The 26452-nt window shown below is 45.5% G+C and overlaps 1 protein-coding gene across 5 annotated transcripts in view; it reads left to right on the top strand.

Annotated features, from left to right (window-relative positions):
* rpap1 (RNA polymerase II associated protein 1) overlaps window positions 1–26452 on the top strand; it is a 154979-nt gene that overhangs the window by 64542 nt on the left and 63985 nt on the right. For all 5 annotated transcript variants that reach the window (XM_070878833.1, XM_070878837.1, XM_070878834.1 and 2 more), the window contains 5 exons: window positions 2152–2319; window positions 5870–6061; window positions 15713–15847; window positions 18009–18188; window positions 21337–21494. In XM_070878833.1, the coding sequence (XP_070734934.1) occupies window positions 2152–2319; window positions 5870–6061; window positions 15713–15847; window positions 18009–18188; window positions 21337–21494 (833 nt within the window). The remainder of the gene's footprint in view (window positions 1–2151; window positions 2320–5869; window positions 6062–15712; window positions 15848–18008; window positions 18189–21336; window positions 21495–26452) is intronic.

Below are 26452 nucleotides of genomic sequence, written 5' to 3' on the forward strand. Positions count from 1 at the left end.
CTGATCTGATAATGGGCTCAGCTCCACTTCCCTGCCCGCTCCCCATAATCCTTTATTCCCTTATTGCTCAAAAATCTCTCTCTCTCTCTGCCTGAAATATATTCAATGGCCCAGCCTCCACAGCTCTCTGGGACAGAGAATTCCACTGATTAACAACCCTCAGAGAGAAGAAATTCTTCCTCATCTCAGTTTTAAATGGGCGGCCCCTTATTCTGAGACTATGCCCCCTAGTTTAAGTTTCCCCTATGAGTGGAAATATCATCTCTACATCTAACTTGTTGAGCTCCCTCATTATCTTGTATGTTTCGATAAGATCACCCCTCATTCTTCTGAACTCCAATGAGTATAGTCCCAACCTACACAACCTATCTTCATAAGTCAACCCCCTCATCTCCGGAATCAACCGAGTGAACCTTCTCTGAACAGCCTCCAGTGCAAGTATATCCTTTCTTAAATACGGAGACCAAATCATCATCATCATAAGCGATCCTTCGTATTGAGGATGAGTTCACAGGTGTTTCAATGAAGGACCTAATATTCCAGGTTCCGAACTACATGTTCAAGGGTGAAAGATGCCTGTGCATGGATTTTTTTTAAAGTGTGGTGGCCATTGCACACCAGCCACCACACGGGCTTGACAAAGCTAGGTCTTGGTCCAGTGGCAAGGATAAGCCAAGATGACTGGAGACCAGCTCTGCTGCACGGGCCTACTATGCACAGTATCGCAGTGTGGGCTGGCCCGTGCTCCCCCTGGGCCCTCGCCTCTTCTGGGCTCCAAACTCACGCCTCCTTTGGGCCCGGACCACGTCACTCCTCAATCTATCGCTGCTCCTCCGCCCCGACCTCGTCGCTCCTTCACCCAGCTCCCTGTGTAACACACTGTTCGGTACACACAGCTCCCTGTGTAACACACTGTTCAGTACACACAGCTCCCTGTGTAACACACTGTTCAGTACACACAGCTCCCTGTGTAACACACTGTTCAGTACACACAGCTCCCTGTGTAACACACAGTACACACAGCTCCCTGTGTAACACACTGTTCAGTACACACAGCTCCCTGTGTAACACACTGTTCGGTACACACAGCTCCCTGTGTAACACACTGTTCAGTACACACAGCTCCCTGTGTAACACACTGTTCGGTACACACAGCTCCCTGTGCAACACACTGTTCGGTACACACAGCTCCCTGTGTAACACACTGTTCAGTACACACAGCTCCCTGTGTAACACACTGTTCAGTACACACAGCTCCCCCTGTGTAACACACTTTTCATTACTCTCAGCTCCTTTTTGGTGCATCCTATGTGGTGTTCATTCACTCACTGTGGATCAATGCCTGGGATCTACCTTTTACATCTGTGATGGATCACGTTAATATACCTGCAATGCAGCCGTGTGACTGGCGCACATGGTGGAACCACAGAGACAGGAGGTACAGCATCTCGCCTGCTCTCACTGTGAGGTGGAGAGGCCTTGTATGACAATATTCAGGGTAAGGACTGAGGTCAGGATTCAGGGGGTCAAGTGGAATCCATGGTGCCTGGTTTGGGGGATAGAGGAAGGAGACCAAAACTGTATGCAGTACTCCAGGTGTGGCCTCACCAATACCCTGTACAGTTGTTGCGGACTTCTCTGCTTTTATACTCTATCCCCCTTGTAATAAAGGCCAACATTTCATTTGCTTTCCTGGTTACTTGCTGTACCTGCATCCTAACTTTTTGTGTTTCGTGCTTAATGACCCCCACCCCCCCCAAGGTCCTTCTGTATTGCAGCACTTGCAATTTTTCTCCATTTAAATCATAATTTGCTTTTCTATTTTTTCTGCCAAAGTGGATAACCTCACATTTTCCCACATTATACTCCGTCTGCCAAATTTTTGCCCACTCACTTCGCCTGTCTATATCCCTTTGCAGATATTTTGTGTCCTCCTCACAATTTGCTTTCCCACCCATCTTTGTATCATCAGCAAACTTAGTTACATTATACTCCTTCTGTATTGTAAAGTTCTATGAATCTATGATGCTATGAAATGAGGTCTAAGGTGTTTGGTGACGTAGATTCCAGTAAACGATTTAAATGTGTCTCGCTTCTGGTGGGATGTGTAGTTCATTCATGTTGAGTCGTTGTCCTGCTGTTCTTTACCAGGCTAAATCTGGCGACTTCTCGTCCTCGCTCAAGCACAGCATGGTGCGAATGCTGCTGGATGCAGGCTTCCTGTTCCTCCTGCGGTTCTCGTTGGATGACAGCGCCGAGAATGTGATCGCTGCCTGTGTCCAGGCCCTGAAGGCCCTCTTGGTCTCTCCCTCTGATGAGGTAAGTTACCTGATCATTCCAACTTGTCTGCTGTTTGACAACTGCTTCCTGTGCACTTTGACCCCTGGGATGTGTTTTAAAGCCCATAGTCCGTGGAGGTTCAACCCAGTCAGTAAGAGTGCAGATCAAACCCAGGTGACCTGTGCCATTAGAGAATGATGCTTGCTCTTCCCCTGTCTCAAATCTGTTGTATTGAGGCCACACATCCCTTAGTCATACACCTGTATTTGCTAACACATTGCAGCTTGCACCACAGTCAGTGACCCCTCCGATATTAGTCCCCATGGTGACTGACCCCTCCGATATTAGTCCCCATGGTGACTGACCCCTCCGATATTAGTCCCATGGTGACTGACCCCTCCCATATTAGTCCCATGGTGACTGACCCCTCAGATATTAGTGTCCATAGTGACTGACCCCTCAAATATTAGTGTCCATAGTGACTAACCCCTCAGATATTAGTCCCCATAGTGACTGACCCCTCAAATATTAGTGTCCATAGTGACTGACCCCTCAAATATTAGTGTCCATAGTGACTGACCCCTCAAATATTAGTGTCCATAGTGACTAACCCCTCAGATATTAGTCCCCATAGTGACTGACCCCTCAAATATTAGTCTCCATAGTGACTGACCCCTCAAATATTAGTGTCCATAGTGACTGACCCCTCAGATATTAATCCCCATGGTGACTGACCCCTCCCATATTAGTTCCATGGTGACACACCCCTCAGATATTAGTCCCCATAGTGACTGACCCCTCAGATATTAGTGCCCTGGTCACTGAGTGATCATGCAGTTACAAATTCTATGGGGCTATCGTCTCAGTGTGTGTGCCTCGAACAAGAGGACGAAAGCTGAGGCCATTCCTTTGAACTCTGAGTGTTGCCTTCACTCACAATTTCTGTACTGACGTATTTCTACTCTATTTCTGATTTCCATCTCCCCCGCCATGAGTCTCTGATTGCTGCAAACTGCTGCGTTGTTTGAGCGTTGTGGTGACTGATTCCTCCGTCAGAAATCGCAAAATTCAGACAAGAGCCTCAGCAACCTCCCTTCTTTGCCCGCAGTTAAATCTCGCCCACGCATCAAATGTGTTGCCTTGCTGCACCATCCTCCCTTCTTATCAATCTGTGCACAGTTAATGAGTTTTCCTTGTGAAGGTTAGCTGTATCTCTCTTTCCCATCTCTCAGCTCCCGGCTCGCAGAATAACAGCTCCTGTTTGCTGTGATGTGACGGCCTGCACTTGTCTAGGGTTCCCTGTCCACCGGCACAAAGCAGCTGTCTGGAGAGGGGCTCCGAGTCCATTGTGGCCCTCCATTGCCTGAGCTTATACCACACAGCTACACTACTATCGAGTAGGATTGCCCTGGAGTCTCCAAGGATTGAAGACTCATCTCCCCCGGGACATTGCTGCGAGCAGGAGAAAAATTGGAGGGGCATTTAAAAATAAAAAGTTCTTGGAACACTTTTGTTTCCTAGTTATAAAAATATTGGACATGGGAGGGAAAAAAGGGCTATTGACTGACAGGCCAGACTCATCCAGTCAGGTAACGAAGAGTCGTCACTTTTTAATTGGTGTAGGAAAGCGGGGCGCCGTGAGGTTGGACATGTCAAACAACCAATGGCAGAGGTCTGGGGGCATGGCAGTTGGAGGGAGGATGTCATGTGATGGAACCTCCAGGAAATGTCCAGCCAGAGTTGGCAACCGACTATCCAGTCTTTTATTTTTAAGCATCATGCTTATTTATTATTTATGAATCTGGTGCTTTGAGAGGCACCATGCAACTGGCTTTTTATATTGTTAAAAACTCGTCACTGCACATGAGACGTCGAAAGCCAGTGCAGGATTCAGGTCAAGCAGGGTTAGATGGTTGGGGGGTGGAGAGGAGATAATTAGACCAAGGCAGAGAAGATGGTGGGAAGGGGAGGGGGAGGTGTTGGGAGCAAGAGAGAGATGGGGTGAAAGGGAGAATGGAGGATGGGTGGGCGGGCAGGAGGAGAGAGTAGGGGATGGAGGAGATGAATGAAAAGTTGAGGAAAGAGGTTGGGGAAGTGAGGGGGAACAAAGACTGGTAAATTATATCATCACGGAGGGAAATTCCAGAAATTTTTGAGTTATGGCGGAGCGGGGTGGTGGGGGAGGAGGGGGTGTAATATGTGCACCTGTGAGTATGCTCACAGGTTTGTAGAGAGGCGGGGGTCCCCGATGGAGTGCACTCTACGCGGGAGTCCTATTTATAGGGGACTTGCCTGGAGGGTGGTGCACGGAGCAGTCCCTGCAATAAATCTTTAAGCCGGTTCACGGGCTCCCAGGCTGCCTGCAATTTCTGCAGTCTGGAGGAGTCCGTGTTCCATGTTTTTATGGAGTGTGCGAGGTTGCAGCTCCTGTTCCATTATTTAAAGGGGCTGCTCCTCAAATTCTGGCTGCACTTCAGTCCCACACTCCTGATCTTTGGGCACCCTGTGCGGAGGAGAGTGGGTAGGTCCGAAGGCCTCCTAGTAGGACTGCTCCTGGGCATGGCCAAGGGTGCCATCAACCGGTCCAGGCAGCGGGCGGTCGAGGGGCTCGTTCAGCCTGACTGCCTGCCTCTCTCTTCTGTGCTTACATCCGAGCCAGGGTGTTCCTGGAGATGAAGCACGCGGTGTCCACCAGTACGCTTGCGCCCTTCCGCGAGAGGTGGGCGCCAGTAGGGACTGGAGTGCATCATCACCCCTGGCAACCAAATTTTAATTTGATAATGTCCAAAGTTTAATTTGTTTACGTTTGTCGGTTTTAGTGCCCCCCCTGCCCTTGTAGCCAGGGGGTACTTGTATAATTTGTGTTTTGGTGCCCTCAGGAAAAAAAAAAGCAAAAAAACGAGGGGACACCTGAAAATCTTTTGGAGTGTGCCTCCCCTTTAATATGGGGGCACTTGATTACTGATGACAACAAAATAGTTGTGGAGCTATTAAGTTGTGAGTGGCTTAGCCAGTCACATGATGTTCACAAGACTCAATAAAACCCCAGTCAGTTGGGTTGAAGGGATCCAAGATGAGGCAGGTGGTTGTGAGCCTGGTGGATGAACTGGTAATGTGCAGTGTGATTGTTGAAGCTTTGTTAATAAACCAACTAGTTCTTAAGAGCAGTGTGTTGCTTTGAATAGTTAAGCGAAGAACCCAAGAAGCAAATACATTACAGGGGGGATGCACTTCAACTGCCTTAACCAACAGATCCCAAAATACAGTTGATCTATATTTGAGCATTTATATCAAAATGAGATAGATGGCCTCTTCCTGTTTTCCTTCACTATTAAGTTATTATCTAGTATTATCCCTTTATATGGCAGTTACTCACTCACTCACTCCCACACTCCTGCTAAGAGGGTGCCTGTGCCTTAAAGTAAGATTGTGAAGCAATGAGCATCACATGTTCTCTGTGTGATCAGAATTGCAAAACATTTTTTGTTTAAAATGTGATGCATGCAGTAAAACAAAGATAAGAAAATATTTGGTGCTGTATGGAGACTGTCCCTATTGCTGCTAGTAAACACGAGCTCCTTCCCTGCAGGAATATCTCGACAGGACCTTCTCCTGGTACTTGGGCGCATCTGCGTTTCCCCTGCGACCTAACGAGGTGGAGGAGGACGATGAGGACGAGGAGGAGGAGGAGGAGGAACTGAAGGCCAGGCAGAAAGAGAAAGCCAAGTCCAAGGAGGATAAGAAAGCTGATCCAGATGTTGCCCGTGCTGATGCTGTGAAAGTAAAGTCCTATTAACAAGCTATCTTACTTTACAGTGGCATTTGTGTATTTAAAATGGTACAGAATTATTCCTTCAAGGCCTCTCCATATCATTCCTTTAAGGATGAGGGGACCTTATGTAATATCAAGTTTGCTGATGATACAAAGCTAGGTGGGAATGTAAGTTGTGAGGAGAATGCAAAGAGGCTTCAAGGGGATATAGACAGGCTAAGTGAATGGTCAAGAACGTGGCTAGTGGAATATCATGTGGAGAAATGTCAAGTTTTTCAATTTGGTAGGAAAAATAGAAAAGCAGAGTATTTTTTAAATGGTGAGAGATTGGGAAATGTTGGTGTTCAGAGGGACCTGGGTGTCCATGTACACGAATCACTGAAACTTGACATGCTGGTACAGCAAGCAATTGAAATGGAATTGGAATGTTGACCTTTATTACAAGAGAATTTGAGTATAAGAGCAAAGACATCTTATTGCAATTATATAGGACTCTGGTGAGACCACACCTGGAGTATTGTGTATAGTTTTGGTCTCCTTACCTAAGGAAGGATATACTTGCCATAGAGAGAGTGCAACAAAGGTTCACCACACTGATTCCTGGGATTGGGGGGGGGGGGGGAATTGTCCTGTGAGGAGAGATTGAGTGGACTAGGCCTATATTCTCTATAGTTTAGAAGAATGAGAGGTAATCTCATTGAAACAAGCAACATTCTTACAGTGTAGATGCAGGGAGGGTGTTTTCCCTGGCTGGGTTGTCGAGAACCAGGCGTCACAGTCTCAGGATAAGGGGTCGGCCATTTTGGACTGAGATGAGGAGAAACGTCTTCACTCAGAGGGTGGTGAATCTCTGGAATTCTCTACCCCAGAGAGCTGTGGAGGCTCAGTCTTTGAGTATATTCAAGACAGAGATCAATAGAGTTTTGAATACTAAGGGAATCATAGGATATGGGAATAATGCAGGAAAGTGAAGTTGAGAGAAGATCAGCCATGATCTTATTGAATGGCGGAGCAGGCTCGAACGGCCGAATGACCTACTTCTGCTCCTAATTCTTATGTTCTTATGTTCTCTCACCCAAGATTTTGATGCCTCTTATGCCTTTTGTCCATCCAGAGGTGGCAGATTTAAGCCTTTTAGCCATTGCGGGGGGGAAATATCACGGTCAGAGGTTGGATCGCAGAGTGTACAAACCAAATCCCCTCGAGATGCGTGGAAAAAGACTGGTGTATGAGGGAGCTGGTTGCTTGGTGTGAGAGAAATGTATTGGGTGGTCTTTTAAACCGCTTAGTCACAGGTACCAGGTTTAACCTTCAGGTAATTCCCAGCCCTGTCTGCATTATGAGTGTTTGAATTATGCTGGTTGCATTATATAAAAGAAAAGACTGTATAAAAGACTTGCATTTCTATAGCGCCTTTCACGACCTCAGGACGTCCTAAAGTGCTTTACCGCCACTGAAGTACTTTTGAAGTGCAGTCACTGTTGTAATGCAGAAAACGCAGCAGCCGATTTGTGCACAGCAAGCTCCCACAAACAGCAATGTGATAACGACCAGATAATCTGTTTTGGTAATGTTGGTTGAGGGATAAATATTGGCCTGGACACCGGGTAGAACTCCCCTGATCATCTTCGAAGTAGTGCCACGGGATCGTTTACATCCACCTCAGATGGGGTCTAGGATTAACATCTCATCTGAAAGACAGCCCCTCCAACAGCCTCCGTCCTCCCTCCGTCAGCCTAGAATTGTGTTCAAATCTCTGGAGTGGAGGATGAACCCACGACCTTCTGACTCAGAGACGAGAGTGCTATCATTGAGCCATGGCTGACACACGTGGTGTGTGTAAAGTCAAGCTTTGCCTTTATCAGCCTGGGTATATCGTTGCAGGGAAGGATTTCTTTAGCTTCCAAGGGCAAATGCTGCAAAGTAATTTCAAGATTATTAAAGCTGTTCCATGCCTTTAGAAATGGACTGGTTTGAATTTCCTTTGATTCCAGGTCCACCTGCTGTGGATTTTTGGATGGAGTTAAAGGAGCTTGTGGGTTAAGTGTGTATGTCCTGGGCAGCTGATGCACTTTACTGGTGCTGTGTCTCTGCTCAGTCCAGCCAGTGTGGCTGTAGAGGCACTATTAGTGGGCTCAGGATGGGGAAGGTGAGAAAACAACCCAAGTTTCTGCTCCTGATCACCATGAGTGACTCACTGTGGACGATGAGCGTGAAGGCATCGGGTGAGGACAGAATATCAATCGGTTGTGATCCGCCACCATGGACAAATAGCCTACCGACGTACGCCACATGGACTCACACTCGAAGAACAAACACCGAGCCGAAACCTGTTGGTATTTTTGGACCTGTTCACCATCAAGAACAGTGCCCTTTGTTTTAAAAGGAAGGAGGGGAAAAATTGGAAAATCTTGAGCTCATATAATTGCAGAGAATACCCCAGTGTTTCCATAATAGATTGCCTTCCAATGAAGGGAATAGACGGCGTTCCAGCTGACAGTTTATTTCAATTAAATAGGTTAGGTGGGACCAGGGGGCGCAAATTTAAGCTGTATAAGGCTAGATCTAGGTTAGATGTCAGGAGGTGGTTTGTTTCCCAGTGAATAGTAGACCTCTGGAACAAGCTGCCGTTTCATGTGGTGGATTCCTTGAAGCAAAAGCTGGATTTGTTTCTGGATGCAGCGGAGATTATCTTTTCGAGAAGGTAGGTACTGCAGGCAATTTAATGGCCAAAGTGGTGATCTGGACTAGTTTCGATCGCCTGGGTCAGAGAGGAATTTCCCAGATTACTTTTCCCTAATTGACCTCGGTTTTTTATTTGCTTTTTGTCTCTCCTGGGAGATCACATGGTTTTTGGTGGGATGGAGTGTATATGTTGTGATACACAAGGTATCGTAATTGTGTGGACAGGCTCGATGGACCAGAGGGTTTTTACCTGTCCACCAAGGCTGTTCAGTCACATGGTGTAATCTGGGAAGCTATTGTGTGCGAGTGTCTTAAACATCTGCCTGATGGAGATGATCTTCATTCACATATCATAAGATCAGATCAGATCAGGCATACAACTGAGAACATTAGCTGCTTTTCTTTTGCTCCCTCTGTAATACTCCCTTATTGTGTCTTGTATTCTGTGAGTTGATTTTTTTCTCTCTTTTTTTCCCCCCTCACTTTCCAAGATTTGTCATTTCTGCAGTGTTCCTTGGACTTGCGTTTTCCTTTCACCCACCCTTTCTTTCCCTGCTTGCATTTGTTTTTAAGATCTGTTTTTTTTTTGCACGCTGTCACATGTCACCACCCTCCCTTACCTGCTCGTATCCCTTCTCTCTGCGACTCTCTGTTGCTCAGTGAGATAGGCTCACGGCACCAAAGTACAATCACAGAGGGCATGCCTTGTTGGTCACACCATTACACTGGACGCAGTCCTATAGCGCTCCCTTTTGCACTGTGTATTTTTTACATTTATTAATTATCATCTTTGTTTTCAAATAAATGGCCTTGCCCCTCCCTATCTCTGTAACCTCTACAACCCTCTGATGCCTTCACTCCTCCAATTCTGACCTCTTACACATCCTCGATTTTCATCGCTCCACCATTGGCAGCCATGCCTTCAGCTGCCTTGGACCCAAGCTCAGGAATTCTCTCCCTACCTCGTTCTCCTCCTTAAGATGCTCCTTAAAACCTACCTCTGACCAAGCTTTTAGCTAATATCTCTGTGGCTTGATGTCAAATTTTGTTTGCGGTCCTGTGAAGCATCTTTTGACATTTTACTACGTTAAACGTGCTATATAAATGCAAGTTGTTGTAAAGATGGAACCATCAAGAGGCTTGATCGCCCATTCCACACCCTTGAAGCTTCATTTATTATTTAAGTCTAGATGTTTCAGTTGCACAATGTTATTTTGGGGAAAGGGCAAGAAGCCAGCCAAAACTCGGGATGAATAGCCTGTGATGCTTGTCAGGGTCGATCAGCTGAATGACTTGTTCCCAGAGTAGCCTGCTCCAATAGTATTTACTGGCTTTCCCATTGTACTGATTTTATATCTGACACAAATGGAATAACAAATCTCTACACCAAAGCATAGCCTCTTGACAAAGATCCCTGCAGGCTTGGCAACTTAAGGCCCAGTGCCTCCTTACCACTAGCAGCTGGGTGCACTTGTAGGATTGCATTTATAATCTGTTCTGATCCTTATCACTTCGGAAGGAACATGTAGGAACAGAAGTGGGCTATTCAGTCCCTGGAGTCTTTTCCGTCTATCACTTAGGTCATGGCTGATCTGTATCTCAACTCCATTTACCCGTCTTGCTTTCATAACCCTTCATACCATTGCCTAATTAAAATCAATCAATCTCAGTTTTGGCTACAAATGACAACGTAAAGTCAGGGCTCCCTGGATAACACAACAGATAGAGAATATGATGAAGCAGAAAAAGAGCACGTTTGACAGATGTCAGATGGAAATAACCGAGAATCAGGCTTCATATAGAAAGGTCAGAGAAGAAGTGAAAAAGAAAATAAGAGGGGTAAAGAGAGGGTATCAGAATAGAATGGCAGCTAACACAAAATATCATCCAAAAGTCTTCTATAGGCATATAAATTGTAAAAGAGATGAGGTGGGGCTGATTAGGGACCAAAAAAGAGACCTATCTATGGAGACAGAGGATGAGGTACTAAACAAGTACTTTGCATCTGTCTTCCTCAAGGAAGAGGTGCTGCCATAGACATGGTGAAGGAGGAGATAGTGGTGACACTCGATAGAATAAAAATTGATAAAGAAGTGGTATTGATAAAGAAGTATTAGAAATGCTGGCTGTACTTAAAGTAGATAAATCACCAGGAGCGTTTGGGATGCATCCTAGAATGCCGAGGTAATTCAGGGCGGAAATCGCGGAGGTACTGGCTATAATATTCCAATCCTCCATAGATACGGGGATGGTGCCAGAGGACTGATAATTCCCCCACATTCGGCGAAGTGGGTCACATGGCGACTGTGTTGTCTTTTTAATCCATTTGGTGGCGGTGGAGTTAAGAGAATTACAAATGTTACTCCATTGTTCAAAAAGGGTGTAAAGATAAACCCAGAAACTGCAGGCCAGTTGGTAGTGGGGAAGCTTTTAGAAACAATTATCAGGGACAAAATTAGCAGTCATTTGGATAGGTGTGGATTAATTAAGGAAAGCCAGCATGGATTTGTTAAAGGCATATTGTGTTTAACCAACTTGATCAAGTTTTTTGATGAGGTAACAGAGAGGGTTGATAAGGGCAATGCAGTTGACGTGGTGTACATGGATTTCCAAAAGGCGTTCGACAAAGTGCCACATAATAGGCTTGTCAGCAAAGTTCAAGTCCATGGAATGAAAGGGATAGTGGCAGCATGGATACGGAATTGGCTTAGTGACAGGAAACAGAGAGTAGTGGTGAATGGTTGTCTTTTGGACTGGAGGGAGGTATTGGCTGGTGTTCCCCAGGGGTCGATACTAGGACCACTGCTTTTCTTGATATATATTAATGACTTGGATGTGGGTGTACAGGGCACAATTTCATAATTTGCAGATGACACAAAACTTGGAAGTATAGTGAACAGTGAGGAGAATGGTAATAGACTTCAAGATGATATAAACAGGATGGTGGAATGGGCAGACACGTGGCAGATGAAATTTAACACAGAAAAGTGTGAAGTGATACATTTTGGTAGAAAGAATGAGAGAAACACAGAAACATAGAAAATAGGTGCAGGAGTAGGCCATTCGGCCCTTCGAGCCTGCACTACCATTCAATAAGATCATGATTGATCATTCACCTCAGTACCCCTTTCCTGCTTTCGCTCCATACCCCTCAATCCCTTTAGCCATAAGGGCCATATCTAACTCCCTCTTGAATATAGCCAATGAACTGGCATCAACAACTCTCTGCGGCAGGGAATTCCACAGGTTAACAACTCTCTGAGTGAAGAAGTTTCTCCTCATCTCAGTCCTAAATGGCTTAACCCTTATCCTTAGACTATGTCCCCTGGTTCTGGACTTCCCCAACATCGGGAACATTCTTCCCGCATCTAACCCGTCAGAATCTTATACGTTTCTATGAGATCCCCTCTCATCCTTCTAAACTCCAGTGTATAAAGGTCTAGTTGATCCAGTCTCTCCTCATACGTCAGTCCGGCCATCCCTGGAATCAGACTGGTGAACCTTCGATGTACTACCTCAATAGCAAGAACGTCCTTCCTCAGATTAGGAGACCAAAACTGAACACAATATTCCAGGTGAGGCCTCACCAAGGCCCTGTACAACTGCAGTAAGACCTCCCTGCTCCTATACTCAAATTCCCTAACTATGAAGGCCAACATGCCATTTGCCTTCTTCACCGCCTGCCGTACCTGCATGCCAACTTTCAATGACTGATGAACCATGACACCCAGGTCTCGTTGCACCTCCCCTTTTCCTAATCTGCCACCATTCAGATAATCTGCCTTCGTGTTATTGCCTCCAAAGTGGATAACCTCACATTTATCCACATTATACTGCATCTGCCATGCATTTGCCCACTCACCTAACCTGTCCAAATCACCTTGCAGCCTCTTAGCATCCCCCTCACAGCTCACACCACCACCCAGTTTAGTGTCATCTGCAAACTTGGAGATATTACATTCAATTCCTTCATACAAATCATTAATGTATATTGTAAAGAGCTGGGGTCCTCGCACTGAGCCCTGCGGCACTCCACTAGTCACTGCCTCCCATTCCAAAAAGACCCATTTAGCCCGACTCTCTGCTTCCTGTCTGCCAAGCAATTCTCTATCCACGCCAGTACATTACTCCCTTTGATTTTGCATACCAATCTCTTATGTGGGACCTTGTCAAAGGTTTTTTTGAAAGTCCAAATACACCACATCCACTGGTTCTCCCTTGTCCACTCTACTAGTTACATCCTCAAAAAATTCCAGAAGATTTGTCAAGCATGATTTCCCCTTCATAAATCCATGCTGACTTGGACCGATCCTGTCACTGCTTTCCAAATGCGCTGCTATTTCATCCTTAATTGATTCCAACATTTTCCCCACTACTGATGTCAGGCTAACCGGTCTATAATTACCCGTTTTATCTCCCTCCTTTTTAAAAAAAGTGGTGTTACATTAGCCACCCTCCAGTCCATAGGAACAGATCCCGAGTTGACAGACTGTTGGAAAATGATCACCAATGCATCCACTATTTCTAGGGCCACTTCCTTAAGTACTCTGGGATGCAGACAATCAGGCCCCGGGGATTTATCGGCCTTCAATCCCATCAATTTCCCCAACACAATTTTCTGCCTAATAAGGATATCCTTCAGTTCCTACTTCTCTCTAGACCCTCGGTCCCCTAGTACATCCAGAAGTTTATTTGTGTTTTCCTTCGTGAAGACAGAACCAAAGTATTTGTTCAATTGGTCTGCCATTTCTTTGTTCCCCATTATAAATTCACCTGAGTCTGACTGCAAGGGACCTACGTTTGTCTTCACTAATCTTTTTCTCTTCACCTATTTATAGAAGCTTTTGCAGTCAGTTTTTATGTTCCCGGCAAGCTTCCTCTCGTACTTTATTTTCCCCCTCCTAATCAAACCCTTTGTCCTCCTCTGCTGAATTCAAAACTTTCTCCCAGTCCTCAGGTTTGCTGCTTTTTTTGGCCAATTTATACACCTCTTCCTTGGATCTAACCCGATCCTTAATTTCCCTTGTTAGCTACGGTTGAGCCACCTTCCATGTTTTATTTTTACTCCAGACAGGGATGCACAATTGTTGAAATTCATCCATGTGATCTATAAATGTTTGCCATTGCCTATCCACCGTCAACCCTTTAAGTATCATTTGCCAGTCTATTCTAGCCAATTCACGCCTTATGCCGTCGAAGTTAGCTTTCCTTAAGTTCAGGACCCTAGTTTCTGAATTAACTGTGTCACTCTCCATCTGAATAAAGAATTCTACCATATTATGTTCACTCTTCCCCGAGGGGCCTTGCACAACAAGATTGTTAATTAGTCCCTTCTCATTACACATCACCCAGTCTAGGATGGCCAGCTCTCTCTAGTTGGTTCCTCGACATATTGGTCAAGAAAATCATCCCTAATACACTCCAGGAAATCCTTCTCCACTGCATTGCTACCAGTTTGGTTAGCCCAATCTATATGTAAATTAAAGTTGCCCATGATAACTGCTGTGCCTTTATTGCACACATCCCTTATTTCTTGTTTGATGCTGTCCCCAATCTCACCACTACTGTTTGGTGGCCTGCACACAACTCCCACTAGCGCTTTCTGCCCTTTGGTATTCCATAGCTCTACCTATACCGATTCCACATCATCCAAGCCAATGTCCTTCCTTACTATTGCATTAATTTCCTCTTTAACAAGTTACGCCACCCCGCCCCCTTTTCCTTTCTGCCTCTTCTTCCTAAATGTTGAATTCTCCTGGATGTTGAGTTCCCAACCTTGGTTATCCTGGAGCCATGTCTCCGTGATGCCAATTACATCATGTCCATTAACTGCTATCTGTGCAGTTAATTCGTCCACCTTATTCCAAATACTCCTTGCATTGAGGCACAGAGCCTTCAGGCTTGTCTTTTTAACACACTTTGCCCCTTTAGAATTTTGCTGTAATGTGAAGAAGAAATATCAACTAAAGGGTACAATCCTAAAGGGGGTGCACAAACAGAGAGACCTAGGGGTATATGTGCACAAATCATTGAAGGTGACAGGGCAGGGCAGGTGACGAGATCCTGGGCTTCATGAATAGAGGTATGGAGATTATGATGAATCTGTATAAAGCACAGGTTCAGCCTCAACTGGAATTTTGTGTCCAATTCTGGGCACCGCACTTTAGGAAGGATGTGAAGGCCTTAGAATGGGTGCAGAAAAGATTTACGAGAACGATTCCAGGGATGAGGGACTTCAGTTATATGGATAGACTGGAGAATCTGGGTTGCTCTCTTTAGAGCAGAGAAGATTGAGTGAAGATTTGATAGGTGTCCAAAATCATGAGGGGTCTGGACAGAGTCGATAGAGAGAAACTGTTCCCATTGACAGAAGGGTTGAGAACCAGAGGACACAGATTTAAGGTGATTGGCAAAAGAACCAAAGGTGACTTGAGAAAAAACTTTTTTTCTAGTGAAGTGTTTATCTGGAATGCACTGGCTGAAAGGGTGTGGTCGAGTCGGACTCATTCACGGCTTTCAGAAGGGAGTTGGATAAGCACCTGAAAGAAAAAAATTGCATGGCTACGGGGAAAGGGCGGGGGAGTGGGACTAGCTGAAGTGTTCTTGCAGAGAGCCGGCACAGCCGTCTTCCATGCTTCAACTATTCCATGATTCTATGTATGGCTTGACGCTGCAATTAACAATACCTTTTTTGTGATAACCCCATTTGCAGCTGTATCAATCAAACTGCATCTAGTTATTACTCTTAAATGTATCAAGAAATATATTAAAGCAAATTTTAAAAAAATTGTTTTAAAATGCTGGCCGATTGCGCTGGTTCCTGGCACTTCATTGCGTTTGGCGTTAGGCAAATGAGTTTCAGTGGAAACTCGGGGAGAAAAAAAAGCTTCTCAAATGGGCGCAATTTTGTGCCAAAGCAGAAACTCTGCCCCCTGATGTTTAACTTGTCTGCGATATTCTCCCCCCTTCCCTCAGGGTTTGCTGAAGATGAAAGTACTTCACCGTTTACGTTACATCCTCGAAGTTGTTCGACCTGTTCCCTCAGTCGTTCTTGACATTTTGGAGATCTTGACTCGAATAGCAAGACACTCCTCTGAGGCTTGTAATCAGGTAATTAATATACTGTCAGTAATTGTCAGCGATAGTCAACAGTTTTGCACACATTCATTTCAAGAGAGAATTTGCAATTATATAGCGACTTTCACAACCTCAGGACGTCCCAAAGTGCTTTACAGCTAATGAAGTACTTTTGAAATGTATTCACTGTTGTAATGTAGAAAACATAACAGCCAATTTGTGCACAGCAAGCTCTCACCATCAGCAGTGTGATAACTTACCAGATAATCTGTTTTGGTGATGTTGGTTGAGGGATAAATATTGACTGGGACACTGGAGAGAACTCCCCTGCTCTTTTTTGAAAGAGTGCCATGGGATATTTTACATCCATCTTAGAGGGCAGACAGGGCATCGAGTTAACATCTCATCCGAAAGATGGCACCTCCGACAGTGCAATAGTCCCTCAGTACTGCACTGGAGTGGCAGCGTGGAGTGGAGATTGAATCCAAAATCTTCTGACTGGAGACGAGAGTGCTACGTCTGAGCCAGGTCTGGCACGATAGCTTGGGGTGCTTTAGGGAGTGAGTAGGCTGGATGCTTGTCGGAACATAGAAAATAGGAGCAGGAGTAGGCCATTCGGCCCCTTGAGCCTGCTCCACCATTCTAAAAGATCATGGCTGATCTGATTATGGGCTCAGCTCCATGTCCCTGCCTGCTCCCCATAACCCTTCACTCCTTTATCTTTAAAATATCTATCTCCACCTTAAATATATTCAATGACCCAGCTTCCACAGCTCTCTGGGGTAGAGAATTCCACAGATTTACGACCATCAGAGGGAAGAAATTCCTTCTCGTCTCAGTTCTAAATGGGTGACCCCTTATTCTTAAACTATGCCCCCTAGTTCTAGATTCCCACATGAGTGGAATCATCCTCTCTGCATCTACCTTGTCGAGCCCCTTCAGTATCTTATATGTTTTGATAAGATCCCCTCTCATTCTTCAAAACTCCAATGAGTATAGGCCCAACCTACTCAACCTTTCTTCATGTCAACCCCCTCATCTCAGAAGTGGGAGTGCTTGGTGGTGCATATGGAAGTTATCGGTAATGCAGAGGGGGAATAGAATAGAAAATGAGGTGCATGAGTGGGAGGGAATTTTGGGCTTTGCAATGGGGGTGCTCAAGGGAGACATTGTGGGTCGAGGCAGAAGGAAAGAGTTGGAAGCCCAGGAAGCAAAGAATGTGGTCGCATGTCAGTAAGAATCAGATGAGCGGGAGAGCATGAGGGGAGGGAGATCTAAAAACTGTTGGGATAATTGTGTTCTCCCCATCTTACAGAAGAGAAGGAGGCCACTCGGGCCATCGTATCTGGGCCGGCTCCTTGAAAGAGCTATCTAATGAGCACCCCCCCCCACCCCCGCCTCGTTCTTTCCTCATAGCCCTGCAAATATTTCCTTTTCAAGTATCTATCTTGAATCTGCTTCCACCACCCTTTCAGGCAGTGCATTCCAGATTATCATAACCCACTTCGAAAAAAAAATAAAATGACTCCTCATCTCTATTCTGGTTCTTTTGCCAATTATCTTAACTCGTGTGTCCTGGTCACTGACCCACCTGCCAGTGGAAACGGTTTCTCCTTATTTACTCCCATCAAATCCATGATCGTAGTTCACCACTAATGGAGGCGAATGAATAAACCGGTTTTGGCAAAAAAATACGAGGCAGGTGTGAGAGTTGCATGGGACAGGACATGTAGAATGGTCTGGCAATGGTAGCATGTAGTTCTCAAGGACCTAGGCCTGGCTGTCGGTGATTCCTGAAGTTACACGTGTCAAGGTGGGTACTGCAGAAAATTCAGCGCCAAAGTGGTGATCTGGACTAGTTTTGATCACCTAGATTGATCGTAGAGGGGTTTCCCAGATATTTTTCCACCCAAATTGGCTTGGATTTTTAATCTGTTTTTTCACACCTCCCAGGAGATCACATGGTTTCGGGGGGGTGGGGGGCTGCGTTTGGGAGAGGGGTCTATATATTGTGATAAATGAGGTATCACAATTGTGTGGGACAGGCTGAATGGACCAGAGGATCTTTGTTCGTATGAAGACCCAAAAGTGGTGTGAAGTTTGTTAGAAGAAGGTTGTTTCTTCAGTCTAATGCTCTCTTTCTCTCTCTCTCTCTCTCTCTCTCTCTCTCTCTCTCTCTCTCTCACTCGCTCAGATTCTGGGGTGCCCGAGGCTGCTTGAGACAATCGTCTCGGAGTTCCTGCCGTCCACCTGGCAGATCCAGACCCCGAGGACGGGCGAGCCAATGACCAGTACCCACGGTGTGCCAACTGCAGCTGCTATGAAACTGACCCGGGTCCTGGCATCTGCGGGAAGGAATCTTTCGACTATTCTGGTAAGGGTCACCTTCGCTTAACCCATTCTACATTCGCCACATTTCGGCTACAAATGACAAATGCAACTTGTATTTAACGTAGTGAAATGTCCCAAGGCGCTTCACAGCAGTGTTGTAAGACAAAACAAATAAATTTGACACCGAGACACATAAGAAGAAATTAGTGCAGGTAACCAAAAGCTTGGTTAAAGAGGTAGGTTTTAAGGAGCATCTTAAAGGACAAAGGAGAGGTAGAGAGGCTTAGGGTGGGAGTTCCAGAGCTGAGGTCCAGGCAGCTGAAGGCACAGGTTCCCTTTGCCTTTTTTTTTGTGGTCTTATCTACTTGGCCTAACCCACCTACATTTATTGACTTGTACATCCACACATCCATGTTCCCCTGCTCCGTTTAAAACTGTGCCACTTCAGTTCTATTTCTTTTCCCCTGTTCTGACACTTCACATTTTTCTATGTTAACCTGCATCTGCCACCTCTCTGCCCATCTGCATCCTCTTGCAGTCCTTCACAGTCCTCCTCACAGTTTGCCATACTTGGCTAATTCAGCATCATTGACGAATTCTGTTCCTTCAATTCCTAATCCAGATCCTTTGTTTATATTAAAAGTAAGAATGGCCCCAACACAGATCCCTATGGAACACTACTCACCATATCGTTCTAGTCTAAGAAGCTTCCATTTACCCTGATTCTATTTTTTGCCCTTTGACCTTCTGTCTACATTCCCCTTAATGGCAGTGCCTTTTCAAACTCCATATTAATCAGATCCACTGAATTTCCTATACCTATCCTCTGTTTTCTCCAAAGAATTATCTAATGTTGGTCAAGCATAACCAGCCCTTTAGCAATCCAGGTTGCCTGGCTCTGATCACATTTCTGTCCATGTGTTAAGTAACGTCATCCCATATTATAGACTGGTAATTTACCAAAACTTGAAGTGAGATCAACCGATAACTTTCTGGTTTATCTTTATCTCCTCTTTGAAGAAGGGTGTCACATTTGCCATCCTCCTGTCATCTGACACAATGTTCCTTTCCACAGAATTTTAGAAAATTATATCAGAACCTCTGCTATTTCCATCTCCGCTTCCTTCAGTATCCTTGGGTATATACTATCACGTCGCAGTGATAATATATCTCTCTCTCTATATACACACACACACACATATATAATATATATATATATATAATATATATTTATCAGTATCTCCTTCCAGTCAATACTGACTGCACCTTTGCTGATAATCCAGCTCCCTCGTAATGTTAGATCCTGATGGTGAGGTTCTTTGTTTCAATCGCAACATGTGTATGGTCACTGTCACCATGTATCTTCATAAGCCAAGTGCTGATTCCAAGTTATTGAGTAACTAACTGCTGCTCTGTTGGTTTTGGAAAATTATTAGATTCCCTGGGTTAGTCGCAACCTGGAGCCTGGACAAACTAGGAATATAAAAGTTTACACCCTCCTTGATCTTAACAGCTACTTGAAAAGCAGCTGACTTTTCAGAAGGCTGTTCCGATTCTGGCTGCAACTCCTGGTACAAGCCAGTGCAAATCCTTCTGTTGAAATGAATCCCATCCCCAGAGAGTTTCAAAGAGACAGATAATTTTATCTATATTGAAATGCTCTGCATCAGGTGATGTCACATTCAAAACAAGGGCTCGGCCATTTAGGACTGAGGTGAGGAAAAATTTCTTCACTGAGGGTGGTGAATCTTTGGAATTGGATGCTCAGTCGTTGAGTATATTCGAGACAGAGATAGACAGATTTTTGGATACTAAGAGAACTAAGGGCTATGGGGATAATGCGGGAAGGTGGAATTGAGGTCGAAGATCACCCATGATCTTATTGAACAGCGGAGTAGGCTGGAAGGGCCGTATGGCCTATTCCTGCTTTTATTTTCTTAGTTTTTTCAGTTTTTATGTTCTGGAGTTCTATTGAAATTATAGCACAATTTCTGGTAAACCAAGGATTCTTTCCCTGGACTTCAAGACCATGGAAATCCTTACTGCCCCTTAGTCTTGCTGCCGCCTTAAAATCTATAGCATTTAAAATCCTACGTTTGTATGGTCCCAGAGTGGCCTGCGCTGATTGGTTGGGTCCGGAGGTCAATCGTGGTCAAGGAAAAGGTCACTCAGACACTCGAGATAAAATCATAATAGCATGAAGATGCTATGAAAGTTAAGCACACGCTGTCTAATCCGATCACCCATCTGTTGCGAGAATCCTATCAGTTCACCCTAGATCAAAGCACTTTTATCATCCTGATCAGGGATTTAATCACCTATTGTCACAGTCTGGCCATCTTTGGTATCCATTTTGAGCTTCACTCTTAGCTTGCAAGCTTAAAGTTGATTTTATTGCAGCTTTTTCTATTTTTGATGTGTAAGGATCTTTATGTGAGATGGGTTTGGACATTTTGTTGCCACTCAATGGGCCAAAGCCTACAGAACAAAACAGTTCCTAATTCAGCATTAAATAGGCAGCCTTGCTTAAAAAGACCACTAGAATGTCACAGTTCCCCAGTAGGACATGCTCAACTAAGGTTGGGACGAAGGCACATAGTCAGGGCAGAGTAGAAAGAAAGAAAGACTTGCATTTATATAGCGCCTTGCACGACCACCTGATGTCTCAAAGTGCTTTACAGCCAATGGAGCATTTGCTGGGACAGTGTAGAGGAAGCTTTACTCTGTATCTAACCCAATGCAGCACCTGCCCTGTGGGCTATGGTAATAGGGAGTGTTGGATAGGGCAGTTTTGAGGCAGCTTTACTCTATCTATCCCGTGCTGCACCTGCCCTGCGAGTGTTTGATGGGATAGGGTAGAGGGAGCATTACTCTGTATCTAACCCGTGCTGTAGCTGTCCTGGGAGTCTTTGATGCTGACGTTGGGTGTCTTCAGTGGAAAAGTGCTTTATTTCCCAGCACTGATGCACCTCACTTGAGTTAACACAAAGATATCCCTCCAATCAACATTAAGTATAATTGGGAAAAATCCATTGAGAGAAGTAGCTCTTTGTAGAGAGCAGTTTACAACTGCACACCGTATGCACTTGCTGTATCTAACTTGCCTGGATGTATCTGTTGGGCTATGATTCACGAATAACCAGATTGCTTAATAACACACAGTTTGTGCTGCTATATATATTTTTAAACAGTTAAACAAATACAACATGAAGGGACGAATCGGGAGGTTCGTAGCAGAGGATCCTCGCGATCTGCCCTTGGAGCGGCAGGAGGCCTTTGCATTGAGCATCGAGGCCTTGCGGTTATGGGCTGTCGCAACCAACTACGGACAAGCATGTGACCTGTACAAGTGAGTGTGCAGCGAAAAGCGGGAGATGGGGGCAGGATTAGTACATGGGTTTCACTGAATGAAAGTGGGGTGGGAAGTATGTATAAGGGTTGCATAGGCCGAATGAGTGGCTGGGTATGGTGGAGGAGGAAGACTGGGGAGGGCAGGGGTATGTGTGACATGTGATTTGAGGCGTAGGGTGCAGTATGTGAGTACATTCTGGGGATTGGGGAGGGCGCGATTTGGGGAGCGGAGAGTAGAAACATAGAAAATAGGCGCAGGAGTAGGCCATTCGGCCCTTAGAGCCTGCACCGCCATTCAATGAGTTCATGGCTGAACATGCAACTTCAGTACCCCATTCCTGCTTTCTCGCCATACCCCTTGATCCCCCTAGTAGTAAGGACTACATCTAACTCCTTTTTGAATATATTTACTGAATTGGCCTCAACAACTTTCTGTGATAGAGAATTCCACAGTTTCACCACTCTCTGGGTGAAGAAGTTTCTCCTCATCTCGGTCCTAAATGGCTTACCCCTTATCCTTAGACTGTGACCCCTGGTTCTGGACTTCTCCAACATTGGGAACATTCTTCCTGCATCTAACCTGTCTAAACCCATCAGAATTTTAAATGTTTCTATGAGATCCCCTCTCATTCTTCTGAACTCCAGTGAATACAAGCTCAGTTGATCCAGTCTTTCTTGATATGTCAGTCCCGCCATCCCGGGAATCAGTCTGGTGAACCTTCGCTGCAGTCCCTCAATAGCAAGAATGTCCTTCCTCAAGTTAGGAGACCAAAACTGTACACAATACTCCAGGTGTGGCCTCACCAAGGCCCTGTACAACTGTAGTAACACCTCCCTGCCCCTGTACTCAAATCCGCTCGTTATGAAGGCCAACATGCCATTTGCTTTCTTAATCGCCTGCTGTACCTGCATGCCAACCTTCAATGACTGATGTACCATGACACCCAGGTCTCGTTGCACCTCCCCTTTTCCTAATCTGTCGCCATTCAAATAATAGTCTGTCTCTCTGTTTTTACCACCAAAGTGGATAACTGCACATTTATCCACATTATATTTCATCTGCTATGCATTTGCCCACTCACCTAACCTATCCAATTCACTCTGCAGCCTCATAGCATCCGCCTCGCAGCTCACACTGCCACCCAACTTAGTTTCATCCGCAAATTTGGAGATACTCCATTTAATCCCCTCGTTTAAATCATTAATGTACAGTGTAAACAGCTGGGGCCCCAGCACAGAACCTTGCGGTACCCCACTAGTCACTGCCTGCCATTCTGAAAAGTACCCATTTACTCCTACTCTTTGCTTCCTGTCTGCCAACCAGTTCTCAATCCATGTCAGCACACTACCCCCAATCCCATGTGCTTTAACTTTGCACATTAATCTCTTGTGTGTTCTCCCTTGTCCACTCTACTGGAAACATCCTCAAAAATTCCAGAAGATTTGTCAAGCATGATTTCCCTTTCACAAATCCATGCTGACTTGGACCTATCATGTCACCTCTTTCCAAATGCGCTGTCATGACATCCTTAATAATTGATTTCATCATTTTACCCACTACCAATGTCAGGCTGACCGGTCTATATTTCCCTGTTTTCTCTCTCCCTCCCTAGGGGGAGAGGTATTTTCCAATTTTTTATATTGTTTTTTTCCCAGTTTTTTTGCCTTTCCCATTGCTGCTGGATGGTGGGGGTTGGGGATGGTGAGGAGAAGGGGTGAAGTGGCTAGGCGTGATGTTTCAGGCTTTAATCGAGCAGCTCGTCTTTTCTACTATATTTATAGTAGGGGAAGTGCCTTTCAGGACATCCTAAAGTGCTTTAGAGCCACTGAAGTCCTTTTAAAATGTATTTGCCCATAGCAAGGTTTCTCAAATAACAGTGTGATAATGACCAGATAATTTGTTTTCGTGATGTTGAGAGATGAATGTCGGCTAGGACACTGGGGAGAACTCCCCTGCTCTTATTCGAAAACTGCTGTGGGATCTTTTACCTCTATCTGAGAGGGAAGATGGTTTAATGTCTCATCGAAAGACGGTGCAGCACCCTCAGTACTGCACTACGAGTGTCAGCCTCGATTTTGTACTCAAGTCTTTGGAGTGGGACTTGAACCCACGACTTTATGATTAACAGGCGAGTGTGCTACCCACTGACAGACACTGGGCTCAATTTTCCCGTGATTTGCGCCCTTTTTTTTGCGTAAGTTAAAAAAATTAAAGTTTCCCCAAGAAATGTGCGCCAGCGTAACTCAGTTCCGATTTTTTTTATATTAGTATTTTTTTGCGTCATGGGGGCGTAACCTGATGTCTGCGCCAGTTTTTGTCAATTATGGAAGTTTGCCACAAAAAAAATTCTCCTAGGTCGGTTATGTGACCACTCCGGAAAAACTTTCTGGTGAGTTAAGAAACAGCAGCGCACATTGAAAAATCGGCACAGAAAGACGCCCTTGTTTTTCAGCCAGCAAAATTTAGAGGGAGTCAAGAAGACTTAAATATGCAGAATAAAGATTCCATTTTTTTACCTTTATAATGCAGAAAATGGAAGTTTGATGGAATTCTGTAAGTTTTCATATTTTTTCAACTGACACGTCACCACCGAACGTCTGCAAACAGGGCTGGAGAGTCTTAGCGTCAGCCGGGAGAATCGGTCCCGCGCCCGGACACTGGCTCGGGGCTCTGCTGAAAAAGAAGCCCGGGGCGGGAAGTGGGGGGTTGTGCTCAGCGATCGAAAGGCATCGCAAGACTGTGCTACCCATCAAATCAAGCCCGGGTGGGTGGGAGGCTGTGGAAGTTGATAGGAAGGCATCATGAGACTGCAATATGCATCAAATGTAGCTTTGGGGGTGGGGGGAGTTCCCGATTACTGCGCCTGAGTGTAGTCCATACAGACCTGTGGGGAGAAAGAACAAGGAACCGTGTTGTGCCTGCTTGCCGTTTTGAGCTTCTTGCACAGGTAAAAGTTAAGCATGGGGGCAATACTGACGATGCCATACCATGTGCAAGCCTTTTGCATGATGATGCTGCGGAGGAGACAATTGATTCGACGTCATCGCATGAGGAACCTCAGAGCCCTGCGTGGGATTTATCGAGACAGGCGTTTGTACCTGCACTGAGTGATGGAGACTGTGCCTGAAGACTGCGTTTCCGCAAAGAAGTTGTAACTGAGATCTGTGAGTTGGGAAAAGCAGACCTGCAACTTAGAAGCGTCAGGAGGACTGCTTTGTCAGTTGAAGTGAAGATTACAGCTGCACTTTCATTCTATGCATCTGGATTGTTCCAAGCTACAACTGGGGATGTGTGCGCCATTTCACAATATGCAACACATGTCTGCATTCGGCAGGTGACTGCTGCATGATATGCCCGGAGCAATGACTACATAAAGTTCCCCATGACCGCCCAGGCAATGCGCGACAGGGCTGTGGGCTTCTCCAGGATTGCCCAAAGGTACAGGGCTGTATTGATTGTACCCACATCGCCTTGCAAGCATCTTTGGAGGATTCCAAGATGTACAGGAACAGAAAAGGCTTCTACTTTAATGTGCAGCTCGTGTGTGACGGCATGCATCACATGTCAGTTAATGCAAGATACCCTGGGAGCACCCATGATGCGTTCATCCTACCCAAGAATACTATATCAGCTATGCTTCAGCAGCAGCCGGAAGGGCAGAGTTGGCTGCTGGGAGACAAAGGGTACGGCCTCGCCATCTGGCTCATGACACCCCTACGCGTAACCCGGACGGAAGCTGACTGGGATACAACATGTCGCACATTGCAACGCGCAGCATCGTAGAGAGGACCATTGGCATCTTGAAACAGTTCACTGTTGTATGCTGCATAACTTAGCCGTGATGAGGCAGCAGCAGATGGTAGGAGAAGACTGACCTGCGGTGAGAGTGGCTGATGATAATGATCAGGAAGATGCAGAGGACGAGGAAGCCATGCAACTACCTGAACCTGGAGGAGGGCGGGCCATCGTGCCCCTTTAACGATTGCTCGAGCCTTGCGCCAGCACCTTATCCGTGAACACTTTGCTGCCTGAAGGCTCAGCGGCAACTATTCCACATGGGCTATGTTTACTGTTCGGACCTGTTCCGTAATGTTGTGTTGTGTTAATGGAACAAATGATGGAAATGATTCTTGTTTACTTCAAAAGTTGGTGTTAATAATCGAACAAATAATGTAAATAATTGTTATAATTTAAAATATTTTATTCAAAAGTTGAACAAATATTTGTTTGTACTTAACTTCAATAAACATATTCTTGTCTCAAACTTTAAATTTTCACTTAAGATCACTTACTAACTTTTAAACTTGTAAATTTACATAACTTACAAAAATTTTTTTATTTGAGAACAGTAACAACAACAATAATAATAACAGCAGCAGCAAAGAAAGGCTGCACCCATCTCTTCTCCACCTTATGCCAAGACCGCCCGCCATGCTTGGTCTTGGTGACTCCACCACCTCTGCCCACAGGTGGTGGCGCAGCTTTTCTCGGGTTGGTACCAGACTTATTCTTTCGAACATCTCGGATAATGCGCGCGCACTTGATGCGGGGGAGGGGGGGTGCAGGCGGTAATGTGGAAGGCTTGGCTTGGGCCTCTTCAGAGCCTGGTCTGGGGATAGGTGTGGGAGTGGCAGTTGATTCTGTCAATGGGCGCAGGATTTGGGCGTATTCCCTTATTGCAGCAGCAAACTCCAACATGCCCTCATGCACCCTGACAGTGTTTCAACGACTTCCAATTTTCCCTCTCTAATGTTTGCCGACAGGGTCTCAGCTACCTGCGACATTCCCTCCCTCGTGCACCAACAATATGTCAACTACCTGCGACATTCCCTCCCTCATGTGCCCAGACAGCTTTCCCATTTCTTGTGAGAGTGTTGTTACTTCTCCCAACAGTCCCGATACCTCATCACCCACCCCACCGATGGTGTCCAGGAGTGATCGTGCAAGGTCAGTGC

The sequence above is a fragment of the Pristiophorus japonicus genome, chromosome 4, assembly GCF_044704955.1.
Source record: "Pristiophorus japonicus isolate sPriJap1 chromosome 4, sPriJap1.hap1, whole genome shotgun sequence".
Classification (NCBI taxonomy): domain Eukaryota; kingdom Metazoa; phylum Chordata; class Chondrichthyes; family Pristiophoridae; genus Pristiophorus; species Pristiophorus japonicus.